This window comes from Pelophylax lessonae (assembly GCF_965119305.1).
Source record: "Pelophylax lessonae genome assembly, chromosome: 10".
Classification (NCBI taxonomy): Eukaryota; Metazoa; Chordata; class Amphibia; order Anura; family Ranidae; genus Pelophylax; species Pelophylax lessonae.
The window spans coordinates 215519802-215546297 of NC_138777.1; the positions used below are offsets into that span (position 1 = coordinate 215519802).

The following is a 26496-nucleotide window of genomic DNA, read 5'->3' on the forward strand; positions in this document are numbered from 1 at the left end:
CAGGTTTTTAAAAAAAAAAAAAATCTGATCACTTTTATTGCTGTCACAAGCAATGTAAGCATCCCTTGTGACAGCAATATGCAGTGACAGGTACACTTTATGGAGGGATCGAGGGTCTAAAAGACCCTAGACCTCTCCACTACACTTCCCTGTATGCAAAACGCCGAATACAGCCTGCATACAGCCGTTTTTTAAATTTGCCGCCTTTTGCAGCACAGTAACCCGGAAGTGACGTCATGGACACCACCTCCGGGTTACGTCATCGGAGACCCAATCGATGCCGTTTCCGGCATTCATTGGGACTCCATCCAGCCGGCGGACGTGCCGGCTGGGTGCTCGGGGCTCCCGGTGGGACAGGAGCCCCGAGGAAAGCCACGGAAGGCAGCGGGAGGGGGGGGATGTACCCTCCCGCTCACCCGGGTAACGATCGAGCGGCTCCCGAGCCGCATCAGTCGTTACCGACGGAAAGCCGACCGTCGGCTTTAAACCACGGTACCGGGATGATGCCTCTAGCTAGAGGCATCATCCCGGTATAACCCCGCAAAGTTACCCGACGTACGGGTACGTCAGTATGCGGTAAGTGGTTAAAGTTTAAACATGTATTGCACCGCAAGTAAGAAGCATCTACTAAGCTGCTGAAAACTAAACAATTAAGAAAAAGGCTTTTCTTATATTTTTCCCTAATATTTAATGTTGGTAATATATTCAGGTAATATGTGCAATGACATTACAGCCAATGGAGTTTACAGCAGTGTTCATTTCATCAACGAAAAAGTTTTCGTCACCGCTTTCGTCACTGGCATTTTTCAACTGACGTAAACGAGACGCAAAGTATAGCACATTTTCGTCAAATGACAACAACTCTGACGAAAATCAAATCCGTTTTAGTTAACGAACGAAAACTAAACGAGAATGTGAGGCAGGGACGTTTACCCAACTTCCGGTTTTCACGGAGCTCCGCCTGTGTGGCGTCTGGCGTGGCGTGCCCCGTGACGTCCTACGTGAGGAGTGGACTACTACAAGAGAGTCGACTCGAGATCAGTCACCTGACCTCACCAGAGCACTGCAGCACTACAGCCAGACGCGCCAGGCCCGACTCATCACATGGCACTGGCACCCGGCCACCACCACATCCAGAGCAGAGCACCCACTGTGAGTTAACAGCCAGGCCAGCTATTACTGCCTCCCTGAGTTCCCTCAGACCACTCACCAGTCACCACTGGCATCCGATTCCACCATCCATCCAGGACTGTGTGCATGCATATAGGCTGCTGAGGCCCGCCCGGCCCAACCTGTTCAACAACTTCAAGTTCACAGTCAGACCAGAGACCATCCTTAAACCTGAGACCCCCATCCAGCACTCTGGGCAGCACTGTGTGCACTCACTGCACTGACTGCAGGCAGCAGCATTACAGGCCTCCTCTCTGACCTGACCATGACCATTTAGATGACTAAAATTAGTTTTAGTCTACTAAAATGTAAGCTGTTTTAGTCGACTAAAATGTACTGGAGTTTTAGTCGACTAAATACGACTAAAACTAAAACACTTTCAGAAGACTAAAATAGGACTAAAACTAAAATGCCATTTTAGTCCTAAGACTTAGACTAAAACTAAATTGAAATTTGCTGCCAAAATTAACACTGCTAGACAAAGACTTGGACATCAAAAATACAAAAAACAGCACAAACCCAAAGACTGAGTCAGTCAGCTAATCCGGCTTTTTCCACCAGGGTGCCTTCAGATTTCTTCAGGGTAACTTGGCAAAATACTAAAAAATAACCAAAAACTGTATACAGACTAAGCCTACCTTTTAGTTGCACAAAGCCACAGGTTTTCATTGTGCATCATTAACAACCTTCTAGCTGTCAGCATACTAACAACCAACATTGTCATAGGTGGTTAAGGAGGACATCGAGTGCCTGTGCAGCATCCTTGTTTGTCCCCCTCGTCCCCCCTCTTACTCCGTCAGCACTGGAGTCACATGCTGAGGGAGAAGAGAAACATTGGAATACTAGTCAGTGCCAATGTGCAAAGCTGTGTTTGCTTAGGAAAAATAAATCACCTCTAACGTTCGGTTCCCTGACTTGAGTGAACGTTGCTGTTATGTGTAAAAGTATTTGTTTTTTACATTTTAAAATGGGGTACCTCGAGATTGTGGAATATTTTAAAGGTTGCCTTGCCGGAAAAAAGTTTTAGAAATACTGAGCTAACCCATAGAGAGGAAACCCCAGCCCCTGACCCCCCTGTCCCACCCAAGCAACTCCCCCCGACTCCCACCCAAGCAACTCCACCCACTCCAATGGCATGCATGAGGCTTTTCTTTTCCATCAGAATGCATTTTTCAGCCTGGTTAGGTTTTTTTTGGGCTATTTGCCCCCTTTTTGAGTGTTTTTGGAGGATTCCACCAGGTGGTGCAGGGGAGAATGGGGGTTTGAGGGGAGATTAGGTGATAGGGTCCTCTTTTGGGACATTGGAGTGCGGGATTCTCTGAGTGGGGGAGTTGCTAGGGTGGGACAGGGGGGTCGGGGGCTGTTTGGGGGCTGGGGTTCCCCCTCCATGGATTAGCGGACTAACTTGGTCTAAAGGTTTGTGTTGTTTTATTGATGTCCAATAAATTATATTTTTTACTGCATTAGTAGCCTTTGAGGTGCTCTATCCTGGTGGAATTATTTTTTTGCGCATGGTTTTTTTGGATGTACTTCCCCTAAAGTGGGTGTGGCTGGCACTTTGCATGTTTTCTACTCCTAGGACTCCTAGGTTTTGGTTGGGTGTTTTTTGCAGATCAAAGAACCAAGCCTAAAGCGTCGGTTTCAGGTATCGGTGCATTTGCATGAGTACCGATTCTCATGCAAATGCTTAGTATCGCCATCAGTGGTGGCTGGTGCTCCACTTTCCTGAGGGGGGGGGGGGGGGGCTAGCAGCGTAAAAAAAAAAAAAACAAACCCCCGCTTGCCCGCCCGTCAGCCCTGCAATTACCCCTTCAAGTTCATGGGAGGCTTTGGCGGCTTCCCTGGCTTCTCCTTCCAGCCAATCTGGTTGCTTCTCCTACCTTAGGAACCGCTACCTGTCCTGATTGGCCCGAGAGGAGAAGCAGGAGGACAATAGTGAATGATCATTCGCTAATGTTACAAGTGGGTGGGCTCTGCGCCCGAGCCCAACCTTTTTGAAGCTAATTTGAGCCTTTGGCTCCAATCATGTGCTTAAAAAACGAAACAAAAAAACCTTGTAGGACTCGCCCGGTGCCCCGCATGGAGATTAGAGGCTGTTGCATAGAGATAAGGAGGGCAGCGCCCCTTATGGACCAGCTGCCGCTGATCGGCACCGATTCCAGGTATCAGTATTGGTGCAACCCTGGTTTTTCCCGATGACAGTGGCCTCCTTCAGCACGATAATGCATCCTGCCACACTGCAAAAATGGTCGAAAAGTGGTTTGAGAAACACCACAAGTTTGAAGTGAGATCTCCACAAGGTGGCAGTGTGTGAAAAGATATCTCATCAATACGCTCTCTGGAGAACTTCAGCTGAACATACACCATGTGCAACAAATGGGAATGTTTTCTACTGCTAAAACATTCCTGATGTATTCAGGAATTTAAGACCTTCATTATTCTGGATCAAAACTGCCAGAGATCAGCAAGGTTCTATTCTGGTCTCTAATGTATCTATAAGCCCTAAATCACACTGCTGTGACTTCTCATGCGACTTGCTGCAACGTGCCACACAAAGTCGCATGACAAATCAATACACATTAATTTCAATAGGTGCCATTTTAATTGCTGCAACTCAAGTCGCAACGACAATAAAAAAAAACAAAAAAAAACAAAAAAGATTCCTGCACTTACATCGTTGCCAACATTTGAAAAAAATTTCCAGGGACACTTTGCAGCACAGCTATCAATTACTTACCACACCCACTTCCATGAAGCTCCACTCTGCATAATTAATCCCCGCCTACTTATCAGATTATAGGGTCTACTCAATAAAGAGGAATATTACAGGAAATTGAAATAGATTTTGGCTGCAACTTCAGGGGGTTTTGTAAGCTCAACAATATGTGTCACACATATGACCCTGAAGTATAAAATGGTGATAATTGCAATTTTTTAGGTTGCACCTTAGGCCCCTTTCACATGGGCGAACCGACATGGTCCGCCTGTCAGTTTTTCAGGCGGATCTGATCGGATGCTCCTTGCATCCCTTATGGGGCAGCGGGTGTCCGCAGAGACATCTCCCCTGACACTCGCTGCTATCCGATTCCGATCCTGTCTGTGAAATCCGGACGGATGAAAACCCTATTTTCCATCCGTCTGGAGGATCGGATGGGATTGGATGAGAATGGACAGGCGGTCCGTTCTCATCCGATATCCCCATAGAGGACAGCAGGGTTCTGACAGCTCCGTCTCTGCACACAGAGCGGAGATGGAGCTGTCATCCGCCTGCTCATTGGGGATCGGCAGATCGATCCCCGCTGAGCAGACCTGACTCCATCGTGCAGTGCGTCCACGTGAAAGGGGCTTTATTTGTGCATCTATTTATCAAATGCATATTTTCAGGAAAAATTAACTTAAAGTGATTGTAAAGACTTGTTTGTTTTTTCTATTAAAATAACAAACGTGTTATAATTACCTGCTATATGCAGTAATTTTGCAGAGCAGCCTGGATCCCCCTTCTTTTTGGGTCCCTGGCTGGCTGTGGTTCGGCCCCATCCTCTCTCTCTTCTCATTGGCTAGCTGAGTTTGATTGACAGTAGCGGGAGCCAATGGCGCCACTGCTGTGTCTCAGCCAATCGGGAGGGAGAGTACCGGATCACAGAGGCAAATGTGGACATCGTTGGATTGAAAGGGATCTCAGGTAGGTATTAGAAGGGCTGCTACACACAGAAGGCTTTTTATCTTAATGCATAGAATGCATTAAGATAAAAATACCTTCTGACTTTAGAACCACTTTAAATGAATTCTAGTGCACACAGACACAATATATTATCTAATTTCTTGGTAAAATGTAAAAAATGGGGTTACATCAAGTATATAGATACCAAACCTATCAAATGACTCAAAACTGCATTCCTACACCTTCAGGGCCCCATAAAAGCGATCAGCCGCCCCACTTTTCCCTGAAAGCCCTTCGTTGGTTGGCAATATTCACACCAAGTGAGCTTGCTTCAGCTCCTTGTTTACTTTGACGTTATAAACCTACTTTGGTAGACGAGGTGTTAAGACCCCGTTCAGACAGGGGCGATGCGACTTGCTGGGGCGACCTGTGAAGTAGCGGTGCTCGCTGTGCACCGCGACCTCGGCGCGACATGCACGGACTTCATATCATTGAAGTCAATGCAAGTCGCCTCCAGGTCGCCCCAAAGTAGTACAGGACCCTTTTTCTAAGTCAGAGCGACTTTTGTCGCTCCTATTAGAACGGGTCCTGTGCTAATCTATGGCAGACGACCCACCGCGACTTGTCAGGCGACCAAGTCGCCTGACAAGTCGCGCTAGTGTGAATGGGGTATAAGAAGGAATTCCATCCTTCACAGCTAAAATTTTTTTTTTCCTTTTCTAAAGAGAGCTTTAAAATCTATATGTCAGTCTTTTAAAGAAATTTCAATTACATGAATTTGGCCCTTAGGAAAACAAATAGGAGTCCTACTTGGGTCATCCTGTCCACATTTGGTGCTTCATTCTATTTAATATGTGCAACTGTTTAAAAAACGTTAATTAAAAAAAAAATATCTCTGCTAAAATAAAATTGACCCAAAACCATTAAGAGTCTGCATTCAATCAGATTTTGATATTGGAGTTTTTCCTTCCCACATCTGGAATTATGAACGGGTAATTAAAATTGAAGAATAAATGTGTTTTAGCGATATTAGGAGCAGAGATTACATCCTTTAATCCAATTAGTGCTCCGGCTTGCAGCGATCTCCACTCTGTACATGAGAGGTAATTATAGATGGTCATTAAGATTACGGCGTGTTCAGGATAGTAATAGTGTAATTAGAATATGGCCGAGGTCAGACAGCGTGTAATGTGATACACTGCGCGGAGGGGAGAGCGTTATGTAATTCACCCAGGATGGTAATAGAGGTCACCTCTTCCGTCTTCCCACTGTTATGACAGTTTGGGGAAAAAAATATCTTTTGGGTTGGATACAATGTATTCCTCCAGCCACTCGAAGTATTCAAAAAAATCTAGATCTAGAAAGCTGGTTAACCAGTATACAGCCGTGGCCAAAAGTTTTGGGAATGACACAAATATAAATTTTCACAAAGTCTGCTGCCTCAGTATTTATGATGGCATTTTTGCATATACTCCAGAATATTATGAAGAGTGATCAGATGAATTGCAATTAATTGCAAAGTCTCTCTTTGCCATGAAAATGAACTTAATCCCATTAAAACCTTTCCACTGCATTTGTAAAGAAGGCTTCAGGGCGCCCAAGAAAGTCCAGCAAGAGCCAGGACCGTCTCAGCTGCGGGATCGGGGCACCACCAGTGCAGAGCTTGCTCAGGAATGGCAGCAGGCAGGTGTGAGTATATCTGCACGCACAGTGAGGAGAAGACTTTTGGGCGATGGCCTGGTGTCAAAAAGGGCAGCAAAGAAGCCACTTCTCTCCAGTAAAAACAGGGACAGACTGATATTCTGCAAAAGGCACAGGGATTGAACTGCTGAGGACTGGGGTAAAGTCATTTTCTCTGATGAATCTCCTTTCCGATTGTTTGGGGCATCCGGAAAAAACCTTGTCCAGAGAGGAAAAGGTGACCCCACCATCAGTCCTGTGTCATGGCAACTGTAAAGCATCCTGAGACCATTCACGTGTGGGGTTGCATCTCAGTCAAGGTAGTGGCTCTCTCACAATTTTGCCTAAGAACACCGCCATGAATAAAGAATGGTACAAAAACATCCTCTGTGAGCAACTTCTCTCAACCATCCAAGTAAAGTTTGGTATTAAGGAACAATGCCTTTTCCAGCATGATGGAGCACCTTGCCATGAGGTACAAGTGATAACTAAGTGGAATGGGGTTCCCCTCCTTCCCGTCAGGCATCCCCCACTTTTCACCTGTCCCCCCATCCTACCCCACCCCCCCTTCCCCTCCACATATGTTGGGGCTGTTTGGGTAGTCTGATCCACCTCCTGGGGTGGGGGCAGGGAGCTATGCTAGTGATGGGGGCCAGGGGGGTGCGCCGCCAGCTTCCGGACGATCGACTGTGCGGGGTGGGATTGTACCTGGTGAGTGCAGATTATCCTGGTGGCTGCAGGTAGTTTTTTCTGCTGAGTGGTGAGTCTGGTGGGTTTCTGTCCCTCTCTGCTGAGGATCACTTGGTGCTTGTGCCTGGCAACCAGGTGGTGCTGCCAGCACGGTGGGGGTTGTCCCTTGTAGTGTTTTACACTTTTTGTGGGGTCCCCCTGGTGACTCATTGAGTCTTTGGAGTACATCTTCCCACCTAATCCCCTATCTGAGGCTGCGGGGCCCTCCAGGTCCCAGCCATCCATTGATACCTTTGTGCCCCGGGTGGAGGTGGTCCTCGGGTGACGGGCTAGCAAAAAGCACCCCCCCCCCGCCTTCTCCTGCCTCATCTATCTTATCAGATCCTGAATCTGATTCGGACACCGCAGACGTGGGTCACCCTGCTGGATTTGCAACCACGCACCTGGAATGCTCTGATAGTGAGGATGATTCCTCCATGTCTGCAATCGCGCGTGAGACCCTGAAGATATAGGATGCAGCTGGGACTGAGGCGCAGATTCCCTTTGGCACTCACAATCCATCCAGAGTGGACTTCCCGCTTTGTGATATTGACTGGTGGCCATATGCTCCTAAGTGTGACCCCATAAAAATTTGACAAAGACATTTTGGGCTAATGACCCCAACATTTTTGGGATGGTAATGGTAAACCTCCCCTACCTCTGTACCAAATTTGGACCCCCCAGACATGTTTGGGGCCCGAGCTGTGGCCCTGCAACTGTGCCCACTCCAAGCTTGCCATACTGCACCAAGCTGATCTAACTTTGGGGGCTAGGGGCACCAAATTTGGCACAGGGATACTAGAGGCCCCCCAGAGGTAGATCTTCCCTATCTTCCCTATAGTTTTGTACCGTGACTGCACCTATAGTAACATGACGGCCCCCCACTCCTCTAACTGCTCATTCTGCCCCCACTGACAGATCCCCCATCTTTATGCTACAGTCGGTGTGAAATCCCAAGGGTTAAGCACTAAACCATTCGGCATGCAAGACGTGTGTCCCCCCATCATTCAGCCTGTGTCCCCACCATTATGCAGCCTGTGTCCCCCGCCGTCACGCAGCCTGTGTCCCCCGCCGTCACGCAGCCTGTGTCCCCCATCATGCAGCCTGTGTACCCGCCGTCATGCAGCCTGTGTCCCCCGACGTCATGCAGGCACGCCACGAGAGAGCTGCTACTCCTCTTAGTCAGTTATATCAATGGAGGGCTGTCCTTCAAATATAGGATACTGCATCAAGTTGGTCACTTAGGGGTGTACTCACTTTTGTTGCCAGCGGTTTAGATATTAATGGCTGTGTGTTGTTATTTTGAGGGGACAACAAATTTACACTGTTATACAAGCTGTACACTCACTACTTTACATTGTAACAAAGTGTCATTTCTTTAGTGTTGTCAAATAAAAAGATATAATAAAATATTTACAAAAATGTGAGGCGTGTACTCACTTTTGTGAGATACTGTATATATAAAGAGCACTCTAATTGACTATAGATACATTGGAGTTAATTTACTAAAGGCAAATAGACTGTGCACTTTTCGAAAAAGGCAGTTGCTCCAGAGGTATGCAAATGAGGTAAGGCTTTACTTTGCAAAGAATACCCAGTCACATGCAAGGAAGAAAAAAAGCTCAAATCTGATCATTTACTAAGCTCTGGGACTACTCTTACAGAGTGCAACGGCACTTTGCAAAGTGCACAGTCCATTTGCCTTTAGTAAATCAACCCCATTGGCTCCATCTATTAGCCATAATGCAGTTTCTTCCTGATTAGTTCTATTCTGTATGACCTGGAGAGAAAATGCCCTAATAAAAATAGATTTTGCCCTGATTAGCACAGTGGGAGTGTGCATGCTGTTGAATACAGGATGAATAACTCTGCATTTTTATTTATTTATTTATTTTTTAATTCTACCCATCTGATTCTAATTTGAAATCTTGGACGGATAGGCAGAAGTTGCATTTACTTTCTTAGGTTGAGCTTTTAACACCAAGACAATGTGTGAAAAAGGGAGCTTAGGGCGCCACCTGCTGGCTGGGTGTAAAACAATATAATGTTCATATGAAGTATTTCTAATTCAACTGATAAGCAAAAATAAACTTTTATTTTATTTTTTAGTTCTGCCTAAAATAAATAAAAAATATACAAGACCAGGAATTAGCAGAGCACCTTTGTACAAAGTACGCTTTGTGCGGTCATGGATAAAGCATGAAAAGTCAGACCTGCCATGGCGTTCAATCGACCACATTACCCCCGGCACAGTATGAAGTCTCTGCGCTCACCATGGCACAATTGTTAAGGCGTCTGCGGAGTGCACCGCCGGCCCGTCTCATCAATATTGTAAACATATCACTTTCATCTTGTCCCTATTCCACCTGGCAGAACACGGTGGAGGATACAGATTAATATTTGATTCGGCCGCGCTCAATAAAGTTTCATCTCCGCAGAGTTAAAAAAAAAAAAAGGTTACGAGTGTCTACCGGATCAACTGCATTCCTGCTTATTTTTCTTCCCTTGTATGAAATCTAGTTTACCCAAGCCACACTCCGGCCTGGTTTTATTAATAATGAGTGTAGGTGAAGGAGTGTGCACACGTATTTATCCACCGAGAGAACTGGCTGTATCCACATGGAGGAAAGAACTCAATGTCGAAGACTTTATTACTTTTGTACAGATAACCTCATCAAAGAGAATCTGACACATACTGTACGAAGAAAGATTTTGGTGGTCGTAAGCGGGATGAAATAATTCAAAGGTGCTGTTTTATCTTTAATGTTACCAGTGCTGAGTACATAGCAGTGAAAAATTGCCTGTTTCTGAGACTCCTGGTTAGGTCTGCAGCTCTGAAGGATAAAAACTGGTCAGCGTTGGACCCTACGGACAATTGCATAAAGACTGACAGTCGGGTGGAAACTTTCATTATTGAACTGTCTCACGTTGAAGTGTTATATTTCTATAAACTGGTCAGAATGAAGGGTATGAAGGTGGGCAGTATATACAGGAGAGGAGTATGAAGGGTATGAAGGTGGGCAGTATATACAGGAGAGGAGTGTGAAGGGTATGAAGGTGGGCAGTATATAGAGGAGAGGCATGCGAAGGGTATGGCAGCGGGGAGTATATACACAGGAGAGGCATACGGAGGGTGTAATTGTGGGCAGTATATACAAGAGAAGAGTGCAGAGGGTATGACGGTGGGTATTATATACAGGAGAGGAGTACGGAGGGTATGAAGGTAGGAAGTGTAAAGAGGAGAGGAGTGTGAAGGGTATGACAGTGGGTAGTATATACAGGAGAGGAGTGTGAAGGGTATGACGATGGGCAGTATAAACAGGAGAAGAGTGCGGAGAGTATGATTGTGGGCAGTATATATATATATATATATATATATATATATATATATATATATATATATATATATAGAAGAGTGTGGATGCTATGACGATGGGCAGTAAAAAAAGGAGAGGAGTGTGGAGGGTATGACGTTGGGCAGTACATACAGGAGAGGAGTGCGGAGGGTATGACGATGGTCAGTATATACAGGAGAGGACTGTGGAGAGTATGACGATGGGCAGTGTATGCAGGAGAGGAGTGCAGAGGGTGTGACTGTGGGCAGTATATACAGGAGCGGAGTGCATAATGATGGGAAGTAAATAAAGGAGAGGAGTGCAGAGGGTAGGACGATGGGCAGTATATACAGGAGAGGACTGTGGAGGGTACGATGATGGGCAGGACACACAGGAGAGGAGTGTATGATGGTGGGCAGTATGTACAGGAGAGGAGTGCAGAGAGTATGATAATGGGCAGTATATACAGGAGAGGAGTGTGGAGGGTATGACGATGGGCAGTATATAAAGGAGAGGAGTGCAGAGAGTAGGACGATGGGCAGTATATACAGGAGAGGAGTGTGGAGGGTATGACGATGGCCAGTATATACAGGAGAGGAGTGCGGAGGCTATGACGATGGGCAGTATATACAGGAGAGGAGTGCAGAGGGTATGACGATGGCCAGTATATACAGGAGAGGAGTGCGGAGGGTATGACGATGGGCAGTATATACAGGAGAGGAGTGCGGAGGGTATGATGGCAGGCAGTATATTCAGGAGAAGAGTGCGGAGGGTATGATGGTGGGCAATATGTACAGGAGAGGAGTGCAGAGGTTACGACGATGGGCAGTATATACAGGAGAGGAGTGCAGAGGGTATGACGATGGGCAGTATATACAGGAGAGGATTGCGGAGGGTATGACGATGGGCAGTATATACAGGAGGAGAGGAGTGCAGAGGTTACGACGATGGGCAGTATATACAGGAGAGGAGTGAGGAGGGTATGACGATGGGCAGTATATACAGGAGAGGAGTGCGGAGGGTATGACGATGGGCAGTATATACAGGAGAGGTGTGCGGAGGGTATGACTGTGGGCAATATATACAGGAGAGGAGTGCGGAGGGTATGACAATGGGCAGTATATACAGGAGAGGAGTGTGGAAGGTATGATGATGGGCAGTATATACAGGAGAGGAGTGGGGAGGGTATGACAGTGGGCGGTATGTACAGGAGAGGAGTGCGAAGGGTATGACGATGGGCAGTATATACAGGAGAGGAGTGCGGAGGGTATAGTGATGGTCAGTATATACAGGAGAGGAGTGCGTAGGGAATGACGGTGATTCTGCTTTGTGGTTCTTCTCTCTCAAGTCTTCCAGTCTGCGCGGTTGAGATTTTCGATTGTGTTTTGAAGGAAAGCACAATGACAGAAAGTTTCCCTATGAAGTCTGTGGGGAATACTGAAATGTCATTTGTTCCTCTGATTATTTGGCAGGCGTCTCACAAATTTTGGGTTGGCGCCCCCGGAGGCCCTCACAAACAATAACAGCAGTGACAGGTGTTGGCACATTTCTGTCTGTACATCTTGTGATGCTGAATCACCTACTCTTCACCTACTTCCCATGTCACATGTTTACATGCGGCCCGTCTGCAGCTTATTGCAGAGTGACTCCTCATCATTGTACATTATATCACTCCACCCCGCCATATCAATAATGGAAACAATGTATTGCCGCTGTAAACCTTAGTATTGCTGAGGCTAAGTAGGTTCGTTTATTTAACATATTCCAGTTCCTATATGTGCACACTGTGACCACCTCCATCTGCACAGAGTCATGTGGACAGTGGCTGCAGTCCTGCCAAGACACACTATGAAACCCCTGGTGAAACCATTTGCAGTAGAACATATACAGAGTGGAAGTTGAGTATAGAATTGGCGAAGTGTTACCTGGATAGAGATAGAAGCTGATGACTAAGTTCACCTAAAGTGGAAAAACGTTAGATTTTGTTTTGGATAGAATAATGGAGGTTTATAACCACGTCAGTTTGTTAGTAACATCTGTGTCCCATTGGGATTTTCCTTCACGTCCTGTCCTGACTTGGCAGCAGATTTGGTGATCCTGTGGAGGATGAGGTTTCTGGAGGGGACTAATGGTGGGGGCTTTGTAGGGCAGTATTGGAGGCTGAAGGACACTACAAGGGTTGGGGGACACTGCAGGATAATGCTGGGTGCTGGAGGCTTTGTAGCAAGATAGGGGGCACTGTGGGAAGTTGGTAGGGGGCTCTTATGAGGCTTGGGGCACTGAGGGAGGTTGGAAGGGGGCTCTTATAAAGGCTTGGGGGCACTGAGGGAGGTTGGAAGGGGGCTCTTAGGAGGCTTGGGGGCACTTTGGGGGGTTGTTAGGGGGCTCTTAGGATGCTTGGGGGCACTGTGGGAAGTTGGTAGGGGGCTCTTAGGAGGCTTGGAGACACTGAGGGAGGTTGGAAGGGGGCTCTTAGGAGGCCTGGGGGCACTGTGGGAGGTTGGTAGGAGGGGCCTTCAGGAGTCCTGGGGGCACTGGGAAGTTGGTAGGGGGGCTCTTAGGAGGCCTGGGGGCACTGTAGGAGGTTGGTAGGGGGCTCTTAGGAGGCCTGGGTGAACTGTGAAAGGTTGAGGAGCACTGCAGACCACTATGGGAAGTTGGGCAGTGCTATGGGAGATTGGGGAATATGCAGCTAGCTGGAGGTCCAGGGGGAGGGAGGCCACAGCCCGGCAGTGGGCCATGGCCCAGTGGTTGAGAACCACTGATCTAGGAAATTGACATTATAGGTAGTTGACATTGGCATTTTCTCCTGTGCGTTTGGCAAACATAAAACAAAGTCTTAAATGCTTAGTGAACAATTCATCCCAAAATAATCTGTAAATGAAGGTTCTTAGCCTCTAGTTTGGTGAATACATTTTTTTTTTTTGTCTACACTCACTGAGGACCCAAGTTTTCATTAGCGGGTAATCATCACAGCCTGGTATATAGCACAGTCCAGGTGGACAATTTGCTCTCTTCCTCTGTGTATTTGCTGTATTGTGAAAGACAGAAGCAGGTGAGAGCGGCCCATTGTTCTGTCAATAAAAGAGAAGTATGGTGTTTGAAATAAACAAACCTACATACTCACCTAGGTGGCTGCAGGATCGACCCCCCTCTGCCTCTAAAACTGAGAGCCGAGCAATCACATGACCACTGACCACTCAGTTGGTGGTCTTCAGTGAGCGGTGACTGTCAGTCACCGACCCTCTGTTCTGACCTGTCAGCCACCGGCTCTCTGTTCTGACCTGTCAGCCACCGGCTCTCTGTTCTGACCTGTCAGTCACCGACCCTCTGTTCTGACCTGTCAGCCACCGGCTCTCTGTTCTGACCTGTCAGCCACGGCTCTCTGTTCTGACCTGTCAGCCACCGGCTCTCTGTTCTGACCTGTCAGCCACTGGCTCTCTGTTTTGACCTGTCAGTCACCGACTCTCTGTTCTGACCTGTCAGTCACAGACTCTCTGTTCTGACCTGTCAGTCACAGACTCTCTGTTCTGACCTGTCAGTCACAGACTCTCTGTTCTGACCTGTCAGTCACCGTCTCTCTGTTCTGACCTGTCAGCCACCGGCTCTCTGTTCTGACCTGTCAGCCACCGGCTCTCTGTTCTGACCTGTCAGCCACCGACTCTGTTCTGACCTGTCAGTCACCGACTCTCTGTTCTGACCTGTCAGTCACCGACTCTCTGTTCTGACCTGTCAGTCACCGACTCTCTGTTCTGACCTGTCAGTCACAGACTTTCTGTTCTGACCTGTCAGCCACCGGCTCTCTGTTCTGACCATCTAGTGCTCACCGGAATGGTGAGGCCGTTTCAATGGGCGGTAGCGGCTAGCTCAGCCTTGCAGCAGTGCACTGAGAGGCTGAGCCAGTGTGGATCCTGACACTCAGGCCGGGTTCACACTTGTGCAAATTGATTGTGGGTTTCCCCGCATCCATTTCACATGCCAGAGGACTGTGACCAGCTCTCAATGGGGCCGGTTCACACATCTCCTGGGTGGCTGCGGAGCGAATTGCATAGGGGTGCGTCTTTGGCTCCGTTTCAGGTCCGAATTCAGACAAAACTTTGGACCTGATTCGTCCCTGAAACAGAGAACAGGAACGCATTGGATCCCTGCTGTGAGCCACATGTGAATTAAGTATGAACCCAGCCGCCTAAAGTCGGGATCCCTCCAGAGTCTGCACTGAATGATGTCAGCTGACGGTAATATTTAGCTCGGTGTCGGCTGAATACAGGTCACAGTAATGTGGAGAACGAAATACTCTCTTGTAACCTACAGGAGAAGTAGGGCCAAAAGAAGTTGCTTCTCCTTTAAACCGTCACCTCTGTCAGCTGCCTCTTCCTTCATCAACAGGTATTCAACTAATTTGCAGTTAGGGTGTGTGGCACACTGTTGGCAAATCTCCCTATCAATGAATGCAATCTCATTATCATATAATTGCTGACAAGCATGAGAATATCTTATGCAGAAAACAGGTTCAAATCACATCAAATCAAAGATTCATATCACAGGGCTGAAAAATCAGGCAGCTTCATCCAACAAGACGGAGCATTGTGATGGCTAATATAGATAGGGTGGAAGGTAGTGATCGACCGATATTGTTTTTTTTTTATTGCCGCTACCGATATTTTGGTCATCGCATATCGGTATCGGATGATATTTTCAGACATTTAAAAATGTTTTTTTTTTTTTTTTACACAGATACTCTTGTGGAGGGATCTGGGGGTCTAAAAAACCCCCAAGCCCCTCTTCTGTTCTTAAAAACATTCAAAACGCCAAGTTTTGAATGCTGTCAGTTTTTTTTTTTAATCTGGCGCCGAGTAACCAGATGTGGGTTTTTGCATGGAGACCCGATCAGAGCCAAATGCGGCTTTGATCGGGTCTGCGGCGGCCGTGAAGGTAGAATTCCCCGGTCTCCCGGTGGGACGGGAGACCCGGGCGAGCCGCGGGAAGGGGGGGGGGGGGACGTCCCCTCCCGCTCCTTGTAATGACAGCCGAGTGGGTTCTCTTTGCGCAAACCAATCTAAATACGCTTTTTGCGATTATTTTTTTTTTTTTTTACAAAACTATGTAGCAGAATACCGATTGGCCTAAAAGGATAAAAAATTAGATTTTTCATTTTTTTTGGGGGGGGGGGGGGGGGGGGTGTTATATAGCCGAAAGTGAAAAATATATTTTTCTTTTTGTTTTTTTCAGAATTGTCCCTCTTAAAAAAACGCACAGGTGATCAAATACCACCAAAAGAAAGCACTATTTGTGGGAAAAAAAGGACATCAATTTTATTTAAGTACAACGTCGCACAACCGTGCAATTGTCAGTTAAAGTAACGCAGTGCTGAAATGCAAAAAATGGTCTGGTCATTAAGGGGGTAAATCCTTCCGGTCGAGAAGTGGTTAAGTTCTCTGAGCTCCTGCTGCCTCTCTGTGGTGCTCGAGGTACAAGCAGTATCTCTGAGAATACCACCTTGGAGGTCCTTTTCTTCAATATATCCCCCAAGTCCCTGAAATAATTTTTTAGGGCGCTCCATCTTCCTCTAATGCTGTCCTTGGTACCAACGTGTACCATGAGAGCTGGGTCCTCCCCTGCCCCCCCCCCCCCCCCCCAGCAATCTGTCCATCTGATCCGCAATGTGCTTAACCCGAGCGTCTGCTAAACATGAACATAGAAAAAAGTTTTGTCTTTAGTTCTCCTTTAATACGGTATAAGCAGAGTAAAAAATAAAATGTTCAATGTTCGTCTCTTGTCCCTTGCAGCCTGTTTGACATGGGAGGGGAATATTACTGCTACAGCTCGGACATCACCTGCTCCTTCCCCGCCAATGGGAAATTCACCGCCGACCAGAGAGCCATCTATGAAGCCGTACTCAAGTCATCCCGTGCCGTCATGAATGCTGTGAAACCCGGTGAGTTACTTTAACGCAAATAAAATCAATGAACAAATACACACTCACAAAAGGAAATAAAAGTAGAACTAACGCTAAAACTTTTTTTCTATTTCATTTTGAATAGAGTAAGGAAAGGTTATAACTCCTGACATTTTTTATTATTTTATTTATTATTGTCCCATTGGGGGAGATTTCCCTTCACTTCCTGTCCCATAGCAAAAACAGAAAGTGAGAAGTAATCCCTCTAAAGTGCGGGAATCCCTGGAACTAATAAAAGAGAGAGAACAGAGCAGGGCCACCTGAGTGTAGTATTAAAACAGTCCTTTATTGGCATAAAAGGTAATGCACTCACATGAGTGATAGGAAAGCAGGCTTTACAGCAAGTCATCCGATCCACTGCAGGGGAGGCAGGAGAGGTGTAGACAGCCCTGGGTCCTGGCTGTGTCAGTGGCTTCTGGCGCTTCCTGGTGTCCTGTCGCCGTGACAGCTTCTCCCTCATTACATCCGGCGGAAGCGGGGCTGTGCTAGCGTTCGGGGCATGCGTGCCCCTTCGTCAGGCATTGCCTATTTACTATTTTTGGTGCCTTCTATTGGTGTGATTACCCATCACACCTTGCCCTGGTATAGTAACAAACCTCATTTAAAGTCCAAACCTTCCTTTTTTTCTATGTCTCGATTAGGGATGGAGATACATGTTTTTCCCCCATGTACCTCAAGTAAAGTCCCACACTTCCCCTCCCATATATAGGTAATGGCAGGGAGCAGAAACTGAGAACAGCTATGTGACAGGTAAGGGCAGAGAGCAGAAGCTGAGGACTGCCATGTGACAGGTAAGGGAAGGAAGCAGAAACTGAGAACAGCTATGTGACAGGTAAGGGCAGGGAGTAGAAGGTGAGGACTGCAATGTGACTGGTAAGGGAAGGGAGTAGAAGCTGAGGACTGCCATGTGACCGGTAAGGGAAGGGAGCAGAAGCTGAGGACTGCCATGTGACAGGCAAGGGAAGGGAGCAGAAGCTGGGGACTGTCATGTGACCAGTATGGGCAGAGTGCAGAAGCTGAGGACTGCAATGTGACCAGTAAGCAGGGCCGGTGCTTCCACTAGGCAAACTAGGCAGCCGCCTAGGGCGCATTGCCATCTAGGGGCGCAGCCAGGAGTCGGCACTCTCTTTCCATCATGAATTCTCCATCATGAATGATTATTGTGAGCTGAGGCGAGGGGCGTAGGTGGGGGGTGGGGGGTGGGGGAAGGGACAGCAGAAGATGCCAAGTGTCTTGGGCAGTGGTGGAATTACCAGGCCCTGGCTATCCACCACTGTTGGAGGGGCCCCAAAAGGCAAGAAGGGAGCCCCCCAGAGTGCATCCTGCATGATGATCCTCTTCAGGTGGAGCTGAGTGGCCTTAACCCCGGGCAGGAAGTGGCTCTCTGCACTGAGCTGGTGGGCAGCCGTTTATTTGCCTGGGTCGATATTAAGCAGAGAGCGGAGGAAAGCTGAACCTGAGCCAGAGCTCGGCACTGGAGGGCGGAACCTTTACTGGGGCAGAAGCGACGAGGCACCAGAATGGTCTGAGGAGGTTGGTGATGAAGGACGTGCGGAGCTTTCTGACTGCTGCTTTTCCCTCCACCAGGAGCCACTGCGTTTAACAGGGGTTCGGGGTCACCAGGTGTGCCATGAGGAATTGGGGTCCCTGGGTGTGCCATGGGGGATTGGGGTCCCCAGGTGTGACACGGAGGAACATCAGGGTCCCCAAATGTGACATGAAAAAACATCAGGATCTGACATAGCGGTACATCGGGGTCAGTGGGTATGACAGCATGACATGGAGTAATATTGGGGTCCCAGGGTGTGACATGGAAAAACATCAAAGTCCCTGGGTGTGACATGGAGGGACATTAGGGTCCCCGGGTGTGAAATGGAGCAATATGGGGGTCACTGGGTATGACAGCATAACATGGAGGAACCATCAAATCAGGGTCACATAGAGGAGTTTTTAACCCCTTCCCTTTTTTTGGGGGGAGGGAGGGGGCGCAAGTAGCTGGTCTTGCCTAGGGCATAAAATAGTCTAGCACCGACCCTGCCAGTAAGGGAAGGGAGCAGAAGCTGAGGACTGCCATGTTACCGGTAAGGGAAGGGAGCAGAAGCTGAGGACTCCAATGTGACTGGTAAGGGAAGGGAGCAGAAGCTGAGGACTGCCATGAGACCAGTAGGGAAGGGAGCAGAAGTGGAGGACAGCCATGTGACTGGTAATGGCAGGGAGCAGAAGCTGAGGACAACCATGTGACAGGTAAGGGAAGGAAGCAGAAACTGAGAACAGCTATGTGACAGGTAAGGGCAGGGAGTAGAAGCTGAGGACTGTCATGTGACCGGTAAGGGAAGGAAGCAGAGGCTGAGGACAGCAGTGTTGCAGGTAAGGGAAGAGAGCACTGTGGTGGGGAGATGAGTATTTTTTTTTTTTCTTTTCCTACACAAACCTGAGAGGTGAATGGGGTCATTAGACCGACAATCGGCCCACGTATGAAGATAAATACTGGATAAGCGGGAGGTGGAAGCGCAGACAGCCGGGAGGCCACCTTTCTCCTATATGGCAGCAGCCGAGGTGCGGTGAGAGCGATCGGCATCCGATAATAAATCCCACCATTAGGATACTTTGTATAAACAAGACGTCCTATTAATCAGCCGAATGTTCCAGGATGGCAGTGCCGGGCTGGCAGAACAAACATGGCAGGAGGGATAAATGGGGATTTCATTCTCCACATACTCAGATAATAAGCCGCTATTAGGAAAGACTCCGGAGAGCCGCCGTTCCTCCACTACTCACATCCACACCACACTCTGCTGCCTGGTAAAGAGGACCCGTCTCTTCTACTGCATTACAAATGTTGAAGCTGAAGTTTAACTCTTCCTAAATTCCCTTAACAACGTGTTAAATAAAACATTTCTGTTTTCATTTCCTACCTTATCTTAGTCCCAGTGATGTCATCACCAGATCTCTGTGCTTCTCTATGCAATGCAGACAGATCATGACTGGTGGGAGAGCATTGGCTGTTTTGTTGTATTATTCTACTGTTTTGCTTTTTTTTTTTTTGCTGCTGTTGTTTTTCTATTTCCAGTACAAAAACCTCTCTGGTGGCGCAGACAATGCTGGGAGGTCTGAGGGGAGTTTCTCCGAGGATGTCTTTGTCTTCCCGCACCCAGTAGATGAAGAACAGAGGAAGGGGAAATTTTGTCTTTGTACAGCAGCAGCTGATTGGCCAGTGGGGGTTCTACAGTTGAACGGTGTAGGAATTACAATAGTTTGTATATGTGCCTCCCACTTTTTAAGGGACCAAAAGTAATGGGACAATTGGCTGCTCAGCTGTTCCATGGCCAGGTGTGTGTTATTCCCTCATTATCCCATTTACAAGGAGCAGATAAAAGGTCCAGAGTCCATTTCATGTGTGCTATTTGCATTTGGAATCTGTTGCTGTCAACTCTCAATATGAGATCCAAAGAGCTGTCACTATCAGTGAAGCAAGCCATCGTTAGGCTGAAAAAACTAAACAAACCCATCAGAGAGATAGCAAAAACATTAGGTGTGGCCAAATCAACTGTTTGGAACATCCTTAAAAAGAAAGAACGCACCGGTGAGCTCAGCAACACCAAAAGACCCGGAAGACCACGGAAAACAACTGTGGTGGATGACCGAAGAATTCTTTCCCTGGTGAAGAAAACACCCTTCACAACAGTTGGCCAGATCAAGATCACTCTCCAGGAGGTAGGTGTATGTGTGTCAAAGTCAACAATCAAGAGAAGACTTCACCAGAGTGAATACAGAGGGTTCACCACAAGATTTAAACCATTGGTGAGCCTCAAAAACAGGAAGGCCAGATTAGAGTTTTCCAAACAACATCTAAAAAAGCCTTCACAGTTCTGGAACAACATCCTATGGACAGATGAGACCAAAATCAACTTGTACCAGAGTGATGGGAAGAGAAGAGTATGGAGAAGGAAAGGAACTGCTCATGATCCAAAGCATACCACCTCATCAGTGAAGCATGGTGGTGGTAGTGTCATGACGTGGGCATGTATGGCTGCCAATGGAACTGGTTCTCTTGTATTTATTGATGATGTGACTGCTGACAAAGGCAGCAGGATGAATTCTGAAGTGTTTCGGGCAATATTATCTGCTCATATTCAGCCAAATGCTTCAGAACTCATTGGACGGCGCTTCACAGTGCAGATGGGACAATGACCCGAAGCATACTGCGAAAGCAACCAAAGAGTTTTTTAAGGGAAAGAAGTGGAATGTTATGCAATGGCCAAGTCAATCACCTGACCTGAATCCGATTGAGCATGCATTTCACTTGTTGAAGACAAAACTGAAAGGAAAATGCCCCAAGAACAAGCAGGAACTGAAGACAGTTGCAGTAGAGGCCTGGCAGAGAATCACCAGGGATGAAACCCAACGTCTGGTGATGTCTATGCGTTCCAGACTTCAGGCTGTAATTGACTGCAAAGGATTTGCAACCAAATATTAAAAAGTGAAAGTTTGATTTATGATTGTTATCTGTCCCATTACTTTTGGTCCCTTAAAAAGTGTGAGGCACATATACAAACTGTTGTAATTCCTACACCGTTCACCTGATTTGGATGTAAATTCCCTCAAATTAAAGCTGAAAGTCTGCAGTTAAAGCACATCATGTTTGTTTCATTTCAAATCCATTGTGGTGGTGTGTAGAGCCAAAAAGATTAGAATTGTGTAGATGTCCCAATATTTATGACTGTCTGTATATGAAATACACCGCGGGCTCATCACTCTTTATTCCAGACTTGAACTCGGGTAACTTTTATTTGGTCTGATTTTACTCTGCCCGCTCCTCGGTCGGATTGTGAAACAATTTGGATTCCCCTGTCACCAACAGATCCAGATCTTCATAACACGCTCGTCCCATTGTGAAAGATGCTTATTCCGTCCTTTGTGTCAAAAGCCCCGTCGTTCCACTAAAGTCACATGACGGGTTTCTTTTTTTTTTTTCTGGGTGACGAGAACAAATTTAAGGTAGATGTAACTCAGATCATTAAAATCTCATACAAGCTGTTCTCTTTTAAATGCTGCTTTAGGCATTGGCCTTGTCCTTGGACCCAGCCTGTCTGGACAGTATGGTCACTTGCTGACTTGTCAACATCCATAGACAGCTTTACTCTTCAATAGGACAGACAAAGAGATGGCGTTCATATTGTACACACACCTAATTACTACATCTCGCATCATCTTCAACATGTTCATGTCATTTGGCAGATCCTGCCATGAAGGCTCTTGTGCAGGCACTTTCTGTAATAGGGTGGCAACCTATTGTCTTGCAACTGTGCTCCTGCGTTATCACCCAGCTATGCCAACACACATTGACTAAGCATGGTCTGTCCCCCATCCCACAAAGGCATTCGGTCAGAGTCAGGACAAGGGGTGGGCAGGAGAAGTTGCTGCCCTGGGCACTGTGGTATCAAGTGGGGAGGGGGGGCACACCACAAGAAAAATTTTTGTTGGGGGGAATTTGAGAAGGCGGGGTAAGAATTTTCCTAGATGGGGAAAGGAAGTGTACTAGGAGTGTTGATTTGGGGGGATTTGCATTGGTAGGGGAACAAGATTTGTGCTAGGAGGGGGGATTTGGAAAGGTGTGCTTGGAGGGGGGATTTGTGCTAGCAAATGTGATATGCTAGAGGGGGGGGGGCGGATTTGTGCTAGAAGGGGATTTTTTTTCGGGGGGGGGGTAGAATTTGTGCTAGTTGGGATGATGGGGGGGTATTTATGCCAGGAGGGGAAATTTAGGGGGATTTGTGCTTTGCTAGGATGGGGGGAATGGGGAGTTTGGAGAGGGGGAGGGATAGAATTTGTGCGTGAAGAGGAAATTTGAGAGGTAGGGATGATTGGGGGGTATTTATGCTAGAAGGGGAAATTTGGGGGGGGGGGTCGTGCTAGGATGGGGAGTGGAATTTGTGCTTGGGGGAGGGGGATTTGGAGTGGGATAGGATTTGTGCTTGAAGAAGAAATTTGAGGGGTGGAAGACTTGTGCTGGAAGGGGAGGGGGGGGATTTTGTTTGGGTGGTGAGGGGGTATTTGTGCTGGGGGCATACTGGGAGAAAGAGCGGATGTGAGCTGGGGGGGTGGGTTTGTGCTGAGAGTGGGGGATTTCAGCAGGGTGTTGGATTTGTACTGGTAGAAGGGGGAATTTCTACTTGGGGGGTAAGCATGCAGATTATTGCTTTTTTTTTTTTTTTGGGAGGGGGGGGTAAATTTTGCTGACACATAATGCTCATACATCTTGGAAGAGGGGAGGGGATTTGGCATGTTGGCCCTGGGCTCTGGGTGACCTTGTCCCGGCACTGCATTCGGTGCTCACAAAGTGGATTTATATCCTTTTTGGCTATTGAGGAATATATGTAAAGGAAAGTGTTTGTGCCCGGAGTGCAGCTTTAGGAGGACCTGTCAGGGATAGCAGTTCAGGAGATGTCATGGTCCCGGTCCCCTTTCACCACCATTAGCTGAATGTCGGAACATTTAAGGACAGCTGGCGATTTGTTAACAGTCCTTATCTCCTTCCAGCCACTGAATATCTGAGATGAGAACTGCAGACCGTCTGCTTCCCAGAGTCCCTGACCCCTCACCTCCTGTCTGCAGACCAATAACACCATAAATCCTGCAGCCATGTTCATTGTGAGAGGTGGAAGAAATATGACCCGGCCTGAGCCATGTGCAGGAAAACAACAACGGGACTGCGGCGGGGCTGTGGTTTGGTGACAATGGCGGGGACTGTCTATACCTTCTACTGTGTTTGTACTCCGTCCTGGGACATGGACTACCTGCGCCGGGGAGACAGAGGACACCTCCAGACCTCCGTCTAGGCCAGATACAGCAAACTGGAAAATAAGAACCAAGCCTTACGTATTACCTTGCCATAACTTTTATTATAATGATAAAAGAGATGTGTACTCACAAACACAGCACATCAGTGTCCACAGTTTTTTAAATCTGCGGTGGTGCAAAAACCTACAAAAAAAAAACAACCTGTTAGTGAACAAAAAACGTGCATGTGAACACACACTAAAAAGTGCACTTAACCGCTTTCGGACCGCCCGCCGCAGAAATACTGTGGCAGGCTGGCCCTCCTGCGCGAACCGCCTGCAGCTAGGGGGCGAGTGCACGCCGCCGCCGGCGCGCCCCCGCCCCCACTCGGCAGCTTTGAACTCTGATGCACGGGGCAGGCAGCTCCGATTGCCGCCTGACACCCGCGATCGCTCCCCGCTGAGAGAGAAGAACGGTCAGCTGTTGTTCTCTCTGGAATGATCATAGAGCCCCTGTGATCCTTCTATATAGGATCACAGGTCTCTATGATCATTTCACAAGCCACGCCCCCATACAGTTAGAGAAACACCCCTAGGTACACATTTAACCATTTGATCGCCCCTGGGTTAACCCCTTCCCAGGCCAATGGCATTAGTACAGTAACAGTACATATTTTTAGCACTGATTACTGTAGTAATGTCACTGGTCCCCCCAAAAGTGTAGAAAATGTCAGTCAGGGGTCCGATCTGTCCGCCGCAATGTCGCAGTCCCGCTAAAAACCGCAGATCGCCGCCATTACTAGTAAAAAAAAAAAACAATAAAAATGACATAAATCTTTCCCATAGTTAGTAGATGCAATAACGTTTGCACAAACCAATCAGAATACGCTTATTGCGATTTTTTTTTGTAAAAAAATATGTAGCAGAATACAAATTGGCCTAAAATGGTAAAATAATTTTATTTTTAATTTTTTTTTTTTTTTGGGAAATGTTATATAGCAGAATGTGAAAAATATTGTTTTTTTTTTTTTTTTTCAGAATTGTCGCTCTTTTTTTGTTTATAGCGCAAAAAATAAAATCACACAGGTGATCAAATACCACCAAAAAAAAGCTCTGTTTGTGGGGAAAAATTACATCAATTTTATTTGGGTACAGCGTCGCACAACTGCCCAATTGTCCGTTAAGGTAACGCAGTGCCAAATCGCAAAAAATGGCCTGGTCAATAAGGGGGCAAATCCTCCCGGTCCAGAAGTGGTTAAGGGTGTGCTTTTAGTCCATTCCCCAAAGTGGTAGGACCTCTATCCTGATTCCCCAGGGCACAAGGCTTCTAACAGTGACAAAGGGTTTCCATGGTCTGCCTAGCCAGAAGGCCTGGTAGACCCCGTTCTTCTGAGCAGCAGAAGAATACTTGGTCAAGGGGCTCTCCCGAAGAGAGACCCCCCCAGGGGCAGAGGAGGAAGGAACCTGAGGGCCACACATCCTCCCCCTAGATGTCAGGGTAAGCCCGAGGACTCACACCCTTCATCCGTGAGAAAAGCACACACAAAAGTGAAAGAGTGACAAACATGGGAGAAAATAAATAGAAGATAAAAAAGTGCCGGTGCCGAATGTGCGTTGGCCTAGGCCAGTGATGGTGAATCTTGGCACCCCGGATGTTTTGGAACTGCATTTCCCATGATGCTCTTGCATTCTGAAGTGTAGTTGATGATGATGATGCATGTTTTGGAACTGCATTTCCCATGATGCTCAACTACACTGCATAATGCAAGAGCATCATGGGAAATGTAGTTCCAAAACATCAGGGGTGCCAAGGTTCACCATCTCTGGCCTAGGCCCTGAGGCCTGGTAGACACAAATTGCCCCCGGACTTAGCCAAAAGGCCAGGCCCTAAAAGGCGCAGTGCAGAAAAAGTGTTTGGAGCTGTGACCATGTGCCGGTCCACACGTTGGGGCCCCACACCCAAGTGTTACTAAGAGCACCTCTGGGGTGACCACTCCCAGAGGGCACAAACACCGCGCACTCTCTGCCTTCCCAGCCCATGGCCAGACAAGGTAGAACGTTCGAACCAGGAGGTAATGGACCCTTCCAGCTTTCAGTGTCCACAGTGTCTTGGATGATCTGGTCCACCAAACGTGTCCCAAACACAAGAAGACCCATCCTTTCTCAGAGGGATCTCCCCTCAAAACGCGTCAGTATTTTGAATGAGGTTCATTGTAAACTCTGTGAACTTGCACTACGCTGGGACTATGAGAATCGTTTCAGATGCTCCGCACGCCCCCCTTGTGGATGTTATGGGGTGCGTCTTGAATTGCTCCTAGGCAGACTGTCTTCAGACACAGTCCGCCTACAAATGCCCACTTCACCAGGCTGACACCCGCCCATAAAGGCATTTTGATATTTGCATAACTTCTCCCAAGAGCAAGCCCATTGCTTGCATCAGGACTGATGGCTCTGGAGAGGAGTACTGAGGCAGGGAGCTCTGCTGTTTTCAGGAAGCTATATAAAGCACCCTGCCCAGCCCCTCCCACCAGCCATGATCTGCCTGCATTACATAGAGAAGCACAGAGACCGAGTGATGACATCATTGGGTTTAAACAATGGCATGCAATGAAATTATTTAAAATGTTATTAGTATATTGATAAGGAGGAGGAGCTGTGCAAGACTAAAGGGAAGGCCAGAGTTCAACTTTAAAACTGTGATCATAAAAAGTCAATAAAATTGCAGAGCTAAAAATATTGTTCAAGTGAATTATGTCAGAAAAATAAAAAAGAATTGTCTCTTTCTGACATATTTCGCTTGAACAATATTTTTAGAGCTGCAATTTTTTTTTTTTTTAATGAACATGAAGGGTTTTAGTATATTGCCTTTATGGCTAACAGCTATAATATAGGTGTTTAGCCCTTTTTGTTTTTTGTTTTTTTCAATTTAAAACTTTAGTTTTTTTGCTGTTTTTTTCCCCTTGTCTATCTTTCATGAAATTTACCTAAATGTGAATGAGGTTCATTGTAAACTCAGTGAACTTACACCGCACTGGGACAATGAGAAGCGTTTCAGATGTCTGCACGCCCTCCCTCGTGGATGTTATCGGTTGAGGTGGGGTGCGTCTTGAATTGTTGGCCGTCTCTGTCCTGCCAGATATGAGTGTGTGCCGGCTTGATTTCCCCCCCCCCTCCTCCCCGGGCTGC

The 26496-nt window shown here is 47.2% G+C and overlaps 1 protein-coding gene across 1 annotated transcript in view; it reads left to right on the forward strand.

Moving 5' to 3' along the window:
* Positions 1-26496, forward strand: part of PEPD (peptidase D) — a 293993-nt gene that overhangs the window by 255084 nt on the left and 12413 nt on the right. The window contains exon 12 of the mRNA XM_082270438.1: positions 16362-16510. Within this exon, the coding sequence (XP_082126564.1) occupies positions 16362-16510 (149 nt within the window). The remainder of the gene's footprint in view (positions 1-16361; positions 16511-26496) is intronic.